The 12,007-nt window shown below is 32.0% G+C and overlaps 1 protein-coding gene across 1 annotated transcript; it reads right to left on the bottom strand.

Annotated features, from left to right (window-relative positions):
• Positions 1–2,770: 2,770 nt before the first annotated feature.
• LOC114742283 (glutamate receptor 2.8-like) lies at positions 2,771–6,440 on the bottom strand. Its single transcript, XM_028930555.1, has 2 exons — positions 6,171–6,440; positions 2,771–4,033 (listed from the first exon to the last, which is right to left on the bottom strand). The coding sequence occupies exons 1-2, from the start codon at positions 6,438–6,440 to the stop codon at positions 2,771–2,773; spliced, it is 1,533 nt and encodes a 510-aa protein (XP_028786388.1).
• Between the last annotated feature and the right edge of the window lie 5,567 nt (positions 6,441–12,007).

The following is a 12,007-nucleotide window of genomic DNA, read 5'->3' as shown; positions in this document are numbered from 1 at the left end:
TTAATATTGCAGCTGAAAACTTCGAGACCAAGGTGGAATTCTTTGGGAACGCCTGAAAATACAACATCGTACATCATCCAAGTTTGACAGGCCATATATATGTTGGGGAGGACAGAAGAACAGTACTCACAAAAGCAAATCCAGCAGTTTTGTAGATTGGTCCTGTCATCTTGCAAGAAGGGCATTGGGAAAGCATAAGCATGAGATAAGGAGTTTCATAAAAAATAGCAACAATGCCTTTTTCTTTGTCTTCGTTTGATAATGCTTCCTTGTACTGTTCGGGACTTTCTAAAGCCTTTAACCGAGTTGGATCGAATCCTATTTGGTGAATCAGAAGCTCTTTCACCCAGGAATTGTTTTGGTATCCCACGGACTGATTGTTCCTTCTGATCTCTTGCATGTCCCTCCATGGAGAAGGTTTTGCCGTTGTCCTCTCTGTTAAAAGTGATGTTAAATTTGCTGTGTAAACTTGCACTGCTATGCCCAATAGAAACATGACCACTATTACCAACCGTTTAGAATTCCCATTTTTCAAAAACTCAACATCTGCAATCATCACACACACAAAACGTTGATAATACAGTGTCAAACAGAGTACGAGGAAACAAGTTGATATATCGTACAACTACTGCCTCTACCAAATTATCAGTTACTTTTAAGTTTTAACGGATGCACATAAATTTATTTTTTAAAAAAATCTTGAAATCTTGATCCTGTTTCTCAATCTCTCTCTCCATCATAGTTCTACACCAAGACCACTATTAGAAAAACATTAATTACTTCATAGATTTTATAAAATCATCATTCATAAATAAAAACATAAAAAGCTTCTCAAAGCCACTGAACCAACAAAATAATATATACTGCTCTGATCCTTAATATAAGACCTCGTTTGACTTTTATTTTGATCTTAAATATAAGACCCTAATCCACTTTGTCTCACATATTTATTTATTTATTTTTAATATAGTCTTTCTAATGATAATATTTCTAGCTAATATACTTAGTTAATAAGGATTTTTTTAGAAAAAACAACAGATATTTATTACAAATAACTAACTTATCTTATTTTCTTAATCTATTCAAATTATTTAACTAGCTCTTATATTTAATACCGGAGGTAGTATAAAACTAATACTACATGTAGTTCTTAATATAAGAGCTATATAACTAATTTGATAGTGACAGTAAAATTAGTTAAATTAGTTATTCACAATAAATGTGTCTTTTTTTTACTTTTAATTATCCTCTTTAATTATGTGCATTAAAATTATCCATTGATTCGAATCCTTTAATATGTGTAGTCAATAAAGATATTGTGAGTAAAACATTATAAATTTGGAAGGCAAAGTTGATTGAGATTGAACCTTTTATCTAATCCCTATATTTATGTACAACAAAAGATAACTCACCGGTCATGTAAATAAGGAAGGGATTACGGACATATTCCTTGTATTTGCTTTCTCCATCTTTCTCTGCCGCTTTTTTTTCCCATGTGATTACAATAACAGTTGCAACCACAAGAATCGCAGCAAGAATTAACCAAACTAACAAATCAAAAGGTCTGAAGAGGATCCACCAGCTTTCGGAGTCGGACCTCACCTTTACCATCATGGACACGCTTGAATCCAAATACGGCATTGTGAAATCAACACAATCTGTGTGACTCGCTAGAACTGTGATGTCTCCAATTATAACATCAAGATTCTGCAATATTTTCATACACTGATTAAGTGTTGGAAATGAATCCCTGCATATATATAAATTGTGGGTTTTTGTGGCCAGCATGCTCACTGCTCAGTACTGATGATATCAGTTATCAAGTGGAAAGATTTATCAGCATAATTAATACCTCTCAATCATAAGCATATTCAGGGACAGACCTATGTTATATGTAGCCGCATACCCCACCTAAATTTTTTGCTTCATTTGCAATCCACATGATTATAAATGTAGATCAGACTAATTTCTGAAAGGAAAAAAAAAAAAATCCAACACTGCGTGCCACCCATTATGATTTTCATTTGTACCTTTGGACCCCCTTATCAATATTTTCTAGTTCCGTCCCTAAGCATATCCTGGGATGTTCTTGAGTGTATCCAAGCTTCAGGCGGAATCAATGTTTTTTAAAAGCCGGACCGGAAGTCGAACCGGAAAGATCAACGGGTCATGGTTCAATCGGTCGGATCGGTCGAACCGTTTGGTCAGACCGGTGATGCAATAATTAATTTAAAACAATATTATATACATATAATTAGTATATATGAAAAATATCAAATTATTAAATAATTTAGAAATGCATTTAAATAATCTAAACTTATAATGAAATCATTGAAACTGGACTAAAACCTTATATATTTAAATTTATGTATGTTTAAAATTTAATGATATTACAAATTATCAATTCATTCAAATCAAAATATTTTTTTAAAAGATAGACCAAATATCAAAACAAAAAGATTAGCGACTCACAATTTTAACACCACAATATATGAAATTTTCAATGAAATAATACTATATGGTTATAAATAGTCTAAAAATATATTAGGATATTTAAGGGGATCAATTTTTTTATTTTTCTTCTATTTTTTTAAATTTTTAGTATTTTTCAGTCAGGCTAAAAAACCGTCCGGTTTTTGAAAACCGTTCCGGTTCCCGATCCAACTCCGGTTTCCGGCTTAATAACGGCTCAACTCCGGTCCAATCCGGCTCAACTATGTGAACGGTTTTTTGGTCCAAACCGAGCCGTTAACGAGTCCGGGTGACGGTTTTAACCGTCCGACCGTCCAGTCCGGTCCGGTTCTTTAATCATTGGGCGGAATATAATCATCAGTGAAACTATACAGATACGTGCCTGACTTTCCTTTATTAGAAACTGAGAAACAGAAAATCTGATAAGAGCAAAACAATTGATCGAAAGCAACAGAGATGAATGAAAACTTGCCTTGTCAGTGATATGGCAGAGAAGATCATCATAGCTGGAGGGAGTTAGCTCTCCATTTCTCACAGGCACGAACTCACGAGGAAATCGCAAAACATGAACCACTCTTTCAAATACATCAACAGCCAAGCCAGAAGTTGATACATTCTGCCCTTCTACACTCCCGTTAACATCAACAAATTGAGTAAACTGCGTCTTTGGGACCCCAATTTTCAACTTTGGTAGTCTCTCCGTTGTGTTACCCGGCCATTTGTATTTACCAGCTGGTTCACCATCTGCACTGTAATTTTGAAAAAGTCCTATTTCAGGTGTCCAATATCCAATGATCCTTTCTTTTAGGCCTTCCACAATATTGTATACCACAACTTTTGATGGTTCTAGTTGTCCTTGCCACAAACTGAAATTCCCTGACAGGCCTACGAAATTAGTAGCCAGAATTTTGCTGTGAAGTTCTGGTCCTGTTTCGTTGCGCATTCCTCTATCTTCAAGATCAGCTCTGCTTTCATTCCCATATCCTAAAGTAGAATCGCCTAAGCTGGCCTTCTCTACCGCATTGGCCAATGCTGTGATAGTGTCGTAAGCCCACATGCCAGATAGAGAAAGAGTTTTATTGTACTTAAACTTTAACGTTCTCGCTAAGGAAAAGCGCTTAGCTATGATGGATTCATTCAGTGATGTATTCACAGCCACTGATGGCCTCACACCCAAAGCACCATCCATGTAGCCTTTCACTTTTATATCTTTAGCTTCGGGATCTATCACTGAAGATAAGCCTTGTGTAAGTATCCAAGCGTGTCCTTTACTCATCATCCCTTTATCTTTTGCATGTTTCACAAGTCTTGACCAAAGCTCCACCGTCATATGAGCAAGAAACACATATGTTCGTTCGGGATTTATCTTGTTGAGCTCGCCGGCGATTTGAGAACCATTGGAATCTCGACGAATGGCAATTACGTTGGGCACTAGAGTGTCCATTTCTTGTAAGGCAAAAGTGAGACATGGGATGAGGTCGTTGCCGAAGTCTGGCTCTTCATGAATGGGGACCACAGACTGCCAATTATAAGCTCTGGTAATGGCTGCTATAGCTTCGAACTGAAAGCAATGGCTTCTAGTGGAGTCAGAATAGATGGAGAATGGGGAACGAGGGGGCAAAAATATAATAATTTTTTAACTTCACTTCTATCTAATATATACACTTTTCAAGAAAATAACAATTTATATTATAATAAATGAAGTACAAAATAGTACTACCTCCGGTCCTTGATATAAGAGCTAGTTTAATTTTTTAATTGGTTCTAAATATAAGATTTCAATCTACTTTGTTTTTCATATTTATCCATTTTTTCTCATGTATTCCTTGTAGAAATTGCACATGTTAAATGTTTCATTAAATGATAGTTCAAGGTAATACATATGATTAGCAGGGATATTTTAGGAAAGACATAAGCAACTAACTCAATAAATTTTATTAATCTACTCAATTAGTTAACTAGCTCCTATATTAAGGACCAGAAATAGTATATTTATGTCAAAAATTTAATAATGTGAATGAATAGTACTAGAGGAGTATTGTTTATCACACACAACAGAGGAAGAGTGTTGAGTTATTAGCTAAAATTTGGGCGAGGGACCTCTGCAAAATAGCTCTTGTGCACGATATGTATTTGCATTCATTTATTGTTGTATTACCTCTGGTATTTAATATAGAAACTAATTTGATATTTAATTGGGTCTTAAATATAAGATCTTAATCTATTTTGTCTCTAGTATTCACCGATTTTGCCCTCAAGTAATCCATATAGTAGTTGCATATATTAAGGAGTTACTATCAATGGGTAATTTAAACACACATAATTAATAAGGGTATTTTAAGAAAAACAACATCTATTTATTACAAATAACTAATTTAACTAACTTTTATAATCTCCCCAACTTAATTAACTAAATTTTATATTAAGTACCAGAGGTAGTACAATCAAGAGAGGGTGATATTTTAGTTTTAAATTGAAAAAAAAAAACAAGAAGCTTTAGCTCGTTTAATTCGCCAATACTTCGTAAATAAAAGCCGGGCAGATGCGAAGAAAAGATGTTGAGAGACCAAGAGGCTACTCATGACAGTTGAGTTTTTTTTTTTTGGACTCAATGACAGTTGAGTTGATTAATAAGAAATTCAATAAACATATCTAGCTAAATATAACTTTCAGTCTTAATTATAAGACCTTGTTTATAGTTTACAAACGAGATCTTGTAATTAGAACTGGAGGTAGTAATATTTGAGTTCGAATTTTACAAATATATAAAACAAATATAGTTAAACAATAATAAATTTTTTTTGAAACTTTAACCCGTATACAAAAAATCCTATGACCTATTTCTCGGAGTATGTTATATTGACCAAATAACCAATTTAATTTCTTATGTAAATAGCCTCTTCAAATTTGAAGTCGTGTGTCCTTGACAATTCTAATCTTAAGTCACATACATTTAAATTTTTTTAATGAAATTACTTTAGTTTAGAGAAACAAAGGACAAACTAAACTAACAGCAGCACAGCTTTATTTGCTTTAATACAAAAGTTCGAGGGTCTATTGTAAAATTTTAGACGTATACCCACCTACATACAACCTAAAAATTAGGAGGTTATATATATAATTTGCCTAAAAGAATTATGTAGGGAGAGTTTTAACCTGAATCTACAAATATTGGCCTATGTTTTTGGATACCGGTTATTAAAAAGAAAAAAAAAACATAAGAAGTATTAGTACTTCATATCCTTAATATAAGAACTAGTTTGATTTTTAATTTAGTTCTAAATATAAAATCCTAGTCTAGTTGTCTTTATATTTATTTATTTTTCTTAATGTAGTCTTTATAGTAATTGCACATGTTAAATGTTTCATAAATAGTAGTTCAAAGTAATATACATGATTAGTAAGGGTATTTTAAGAAAGACAACACCTATTTATTACAACTAACCAATTCAACAAATTTTTTTTTAATTTACTTAAATTAACCAACTAGTTCTTATATAAGAAACGAAGCTAGTAACTTCTAAGCCACAGAGGGGCCGGCGGATTAGGAATTCTATTTCCATGTCATCAACAAAGAGAAACACGGTGGAAGAGCAAAGCTCGCACTTCTACTAATTTGACAGACATTAAAAAGAAATGGGGGAAAAAAAAACTTGATTGTTTCCTTTTTCTTTTTGGGACATAAACATCAGTAATACTTGACAGTTAGGATTACCTGCAGAAGCTGCAGTGAGGAGATCGCCTTGGGAATTCCTGAAATGAAGTTGGAGCTTTGTTCCATAGGAATACTCCGAGGAATAGAAATCATGGAGTCCGATGTTGATGCAATTAAGAACCGTGGGACCAAGTGATGAACTCAAATCCAGAATCACTCCTACTGGTATTGTTCTCACAGTTGCAGACTCAGCTAGGGCAATCAGGCACAGTAAGCCCACAAATAAGAGACAATCTCTTGGCCTTTTCTCCATTTCTGCAGTTTTCTGCTATTACCTTTACTTCTCTCCTCGCACTCTCTCCTCAATTCTTACTATCATTGAAGATAGAGCCTTCATTGTTTCTGACTGGGCGAAGTGGATTTTATTTATATTCACATGGCAAATTTCATTCACGTGTATCCTAATAAGTGAGTCCGATCGTTGTAGCTGCTAACACGTACAGTTTCTTTTACAAATTAGTAAATTATGAGTATATAAACTAATATCTATAATTGAATAATTATATGGACCCAATAAAAAAAAAACACTAAGATTCTAATTAAAAACTGGGAAAATATATGAATTAATTTTCCTAAAATTTGCATCAAGAAGTTTACATTTTTACTTATGAAAAATCCTACGGAATCTGGTGAACTTCTTATCTAATAATCAACATTTATCAACATTATCGATATATTAGTCATTTTGTTTAAATATTTCACTACTTATAGCTTATTTCTTAAATTTTTTTGCCAGCTATTTCTTAAATTTTATATAAAGTACAGAATCTGCATTTTGTAATAGAAGTACAGGAGCCAGGAGGGAGTGAAATTGTAAACATCAGAGTTGAAATAATTCCTACATCTTGTGTTATAGGTCAAAATTTTCCAAAACACCAATTCAATGGAAATATTAAAATATACGTGATGCATGAAATTTGGTTTCTCATTTCATCCACATATACTCTCAATTAAAGCCATAGTATTGTAGGACTTGTTCAATATAGTGACTTGTAAGACATTTTCATATAATAATAAATGGATTAAATTCAAAAAAATTATTTTCATTTTTATTAAAAATTTATATTTATAAATTATTCTCATATCTTTTCATTGTTTTTTCTCTTTTCAATAAAAATTAAATAAAAATAAAATTAAAAATATGAATTAAAAAATACAATAAGTGATTTGTATTTAAAACCTAAATTTATGGCTACGAGTCATTTCCCTTTAATAGCCAGGTGATATGCTTTAACTATCTTTAAAAATGGAATGATGGGAACTCGTTAATATGATGGTTGTTACGAAAACGAGCGGTTTCTGCTAGGGACACGTGTGGAAGAAGGAGAGGAAGAGTGAAGAAAATGGGAGAATAAGTTAAAAGGCAAAAGCGGAACAAGATAAGAAATGGAAGAGGGGAGACAAAGGCTTGGGCCATAGCTGGCATTCCAAAGGCGTGCTTCTTTGTCTCCTAGAGTGTGTTTGGTTGAAAGAGCGGAGGGAAGACGAGAGGGGAGAGCAAATAAACCCCTCTCCTTATTTGATTAAAAATTTTAGAGGGAAGGGGAGTTAAAATGTTCCTTTCCCTCCCCTCCTTCTCTCCATTTTAGCTCCCCTCCAAATTGAGGGTTTTTAGAAGGGAACTGAATTTTTGGACCATTATATCCTTATAATTTTTTGATATTCCATAACCACCCATAAAATATGTTATCATAATATTTATTTTAAATAAAAAATATAAATTATTATAATAAAAAATATATTATAATAAAATTAATATAAATTATTATAAAAATAAAAATTATTTAAATAAAAAATTAATGATTTTTTATAAATATATTATTTATTAAATATATTTTAAAGCTGAAAAAAAGCATAGCCTAAAGAGAATAAAATTTTAATTTTTTTAGAGCATATAAAATTTGTTAATTTGATTATTTCAAATATATTATTATATTAATTAGAATTAAAAAATATTGTACCAATTTTTTAATGCACATATTGACATGATAAGACTGAATTTTTATTAAATTATATGATTTAAATTGAGATGTAAATTAATTTATATAATATAATATAAACTAATATGTAAGGATAAAATGGTAAATTGATTTTTACTATTCCTCTCCTCCTCTTCTTGAACCAAACAAAGGATCATTAAATATTTCTCTCTCTCTTTTTTTTTAATCAAACCAAATAAGGTGAGAATGAAACCTCTTCTTTTCTTTCCTACCCCACCCTCCCCTTCCTCCCCTATCCTTTCCTCAAACCAAACAGGTCCTTAGCCGTGCTTTACACCTGACCACTTTGCTTTCTTCACCACTTTGCTTTCTTCAGAGCATCCTTTCTTATTTTCGAGGAACGAGCCCATTTATTTCTACTGAAGAATTGACATGGAGAGGGGGCCAAGATATATGTCGTACATATAAAGAAAGAGAGGATGGCAGAATAATTGAAGTTAGAGGTTTGAAATTTTTGTTGCATGATGACGTTATTCTTAACTTTTAATTCCAACAGTGATTCTTATGTTCAGTTAGTGTTGAATAGTCAAAGCATGCGCTGTGGAAGTTGGTGTATTTGTCAATAATGCTAAGTTGAGTGGAGACGATTTGTGAGCAACGATGATGTGTTGATGGTACATTTTCATAATGTATCAAGTAATGAAATGTGGTCTGGCCAAAAAAAAAAAAGTAATGAAATGTGGAGTGATTTTAGAATAAGTGGATCATATTGCATATGCTTATGGTGAATTAATATGGGAAGGAAATGGGATAATTGATGGGACGGAAGTGAAAGCATCCTGTGGGGGGCTACCTTGGTATTTATTAAATAAGTTAATATAATTTTTATTTCTAAAATTTGAGCCTATTTTAGTTTTAATCTTTCAAATTTTAAATTTATGATTTTAGTCTCTAGCATTTAGTGTCTTAAAATGTTAGTTCCTGAATGTGTAACAATGTTAAAATCTGTTAAAATGTGATCAATGATATTAAAAGTAGTAATGTAGACTTACTAGATAACACCTAACTAGATTTTTATGTGAATAACAAAGTATAGCATAGTGAATAGTTTTTGAAAATGAATAGTGAGAAAAAAAAAACAGGAGGTTAAAAGGCCAAGTTTTGAGGATCTGCTCTTTTTTTCCCTCCTTCTATTATCTATACAAGATTCAACTAGTTAGGTGCCATTTAGTGAGTCTGTGTCACCACTTTGATGTTGTTTATAACATTTTAGTATATTTTAATATTATTACACTTTTGAGGACTAATGTTGTAAGATGGATTAAATTTTAGAAACTGAAACCAAAATAAATTCAAATTTAAGAGATTAAAAATTATATTAACCATTTATTAAATAATGTAACATTAATTGACTTCTAATTTTTTAGAATACTACAATATTATCCCTACGACTTAAAAAGGCAGCACTTGTCAGTTCTGTGCAATTCATCAAGTACTGATTGTAGTCCATTTTGGCATGCACACATCAACAGGCACTAGTTTTAGTGAAAAGAGTTTTGACCACTTGAACATCACGTCACCGTAAGTCCATAAGAGAACCACTTCTAGTCGGGCTGGACAATACTGAAATATCACCTAATCAAATAGTTATATTAAATATATATATATATATATATATATATATATATAACTTAGGAGATAACATGGTAGCATATTGTTATTTATAAGAGGCATTTCTTTTTAGTTATTTAAAAAGATAGGCATCAACTACTTGAAATTACAAGTTACACTGAATATGTCAAGTCCATTGACATGTTTTTTATTGATAGTTAACACATGTTTCTAGTTGGCCATAAAATTAAAAAAATACAAATTATTATACAGAATAGTAGATAAGATAGCAAGGACCTTTATATACACTTGTATCACGCGTTTAATAAGCAGCTACTGATTAACTAGCTGGTAACTCCTACTATAATCAAGCTTTAGCTAACTTGAAATGCTGCTTCTTATTACGCAACCATCTAATCATGGACGATGGATTCAGATACCGTTTAATCACTAATGGATTTATAATATAGATTTATAATGGAAAGGAATAAAAAGAGGCCCACAAAGGATGATAGGACAATGTAAATGCCTCCGATGCTCAAACCTGACGTCTCTATATCACTTTGGTCGTCAAATTCCAAATCTTCAATGGAGGTGGGTAAAGAGCTCTTAGCCATTAGAATCCGATATGACTCCACATCTTGAATCACTTTTAAGATTGCATCCGAAAAATGCGAGACCAGGCTAGATTTCTTTGGGAATGCCTGGGAAAAAAAAAACAATAAATACATGGCATCTCATTAAAGTTCTATATATAGCTCAACCAGTAGCATATGATGCTTTATGGATTGATTAGCAAATGATTTAATTTGATAGCCACTAGGTAAAGTTATACTGCACAAGCCTTATATATGGATATAAAAATATATATATATATATAAATATATATATTGAAGGTGCTCCTTTTTTTTTTTTTTGAGACTTGACAATGACAATATTCGAATTCAATTCACATGTGGATTCTAAATAGCTGCAATAAAAATCTTAATCATATAATTTGGGGGTAGTCCCTCCCATCCTAATTATATGTCAAAGTTTTAAATTAAAGCCCTACTTAGTCTTAATTAAGTGTAGGGCGAAAATGTGATAATTAAAGTTTTCTAATCTCATGTCCTTCCTTAATGGTAATAAGTTGGTCACATGCTTCAATTCTTAAACATCATTTTATTGTGGGGTCATTAATTTTGATGATACTCACATTTTTATGTAAATTACCTTGAAAACATGAAATTAATTGGTTAACTTTACCTTGTAGTAATCAAGAAGAGCGGAGTAAGTAGACTTACAAAGGCAAATCCACCGATTTTGTAGAGTGGTCCTGTCATCATGAACTGAGACTTGTATTTGGAGAGGAAGATCGTGAGATAAGGAGTTTCATCAAAGATAGCAGCTATAGTTCCACTTGACAATGCTTTATTGTACTCTTCACGATGTCCTAAGGGCCTTAACTGCTCAGGCTTGAATCCTATTTGTTCAATCAAAAGCCCTCTCACCCACGACCCATCTTGATATCCCACATGCAGATTGCTATTCTTAATAAGCTCTTTTTCGTTCTCAAATGAAGGCACTTTCATCTTTTCGTGTGTTAACATTGAAGTTAAACTGGCTGTGTAGACTTGCACTACCAAGATGAATAGGAATGACGTCAGTATCACCATCCATCCTGCAGCTCTGCTTTTAAGTTTCTCCATGGCATCTGTCATGGAGTACATACGAGGTGTAAATTGAAACATAATAACAAATATAACCGCCGACTAATTTATAACTACAGAGAACAAATTAATAGAGTATTTTATTTAACGAGCAAGGTTACTCAAATATATGTCTGATATGAAATTATCGTCATAAACAGTAACATATAACGTTTACTAATTTAAAACCATTTGTAGTAATATCTGTTTTCAGATAATAATAATTGCAATACACAAAATTTAATTTTGAGCTGCTGGGAAATCTTATGCGTATGTCCGTATGTGAGCATCCGAGATTTCGTCTGTACAACTGCTTAAAATTTTTTATTTAATTAGAAATTTATGTATTTATCTAGAGGAATGAATGATATGTTAATCCGTGGGGACTATAAATATAAATTATTGAACACATATCTTAAAAAAAAATTAAATGAACGAGATCTTTAAAGTTTAAACAATTAAGTCAGAAACAAACTTTTAATTTTAATTTTTTTCAAAAGCTTAAAGCACAAATAGCGTAAAATGACTTTGGTGTTTTTTTTTTTTTGGGAACAAGACAAAATGACATTAAATAAACA

This window comes from Neltuma alba, unplaced genomic scaffold, assembly GCF_004799145.2.
Source record: "Neltuma alba isolate B1F8T4 unplaced genomic scaffold, ASM479914v2 tig00003699_pilon, whole genome shotgun sequence".
In the NCBI taxonomy this organism is placed as follows: domain Eukaryota; kingdom Viridiplantae; phylum Streptophyta; class Magnoliopsida; order Fabales; family Fabaceae; genus Neltuma; species Neltuma alba.
Note: the sequence above shows the minus strand (reverse complement) of the source record. Positions and strands in the feature narration are given on the sequence as shown.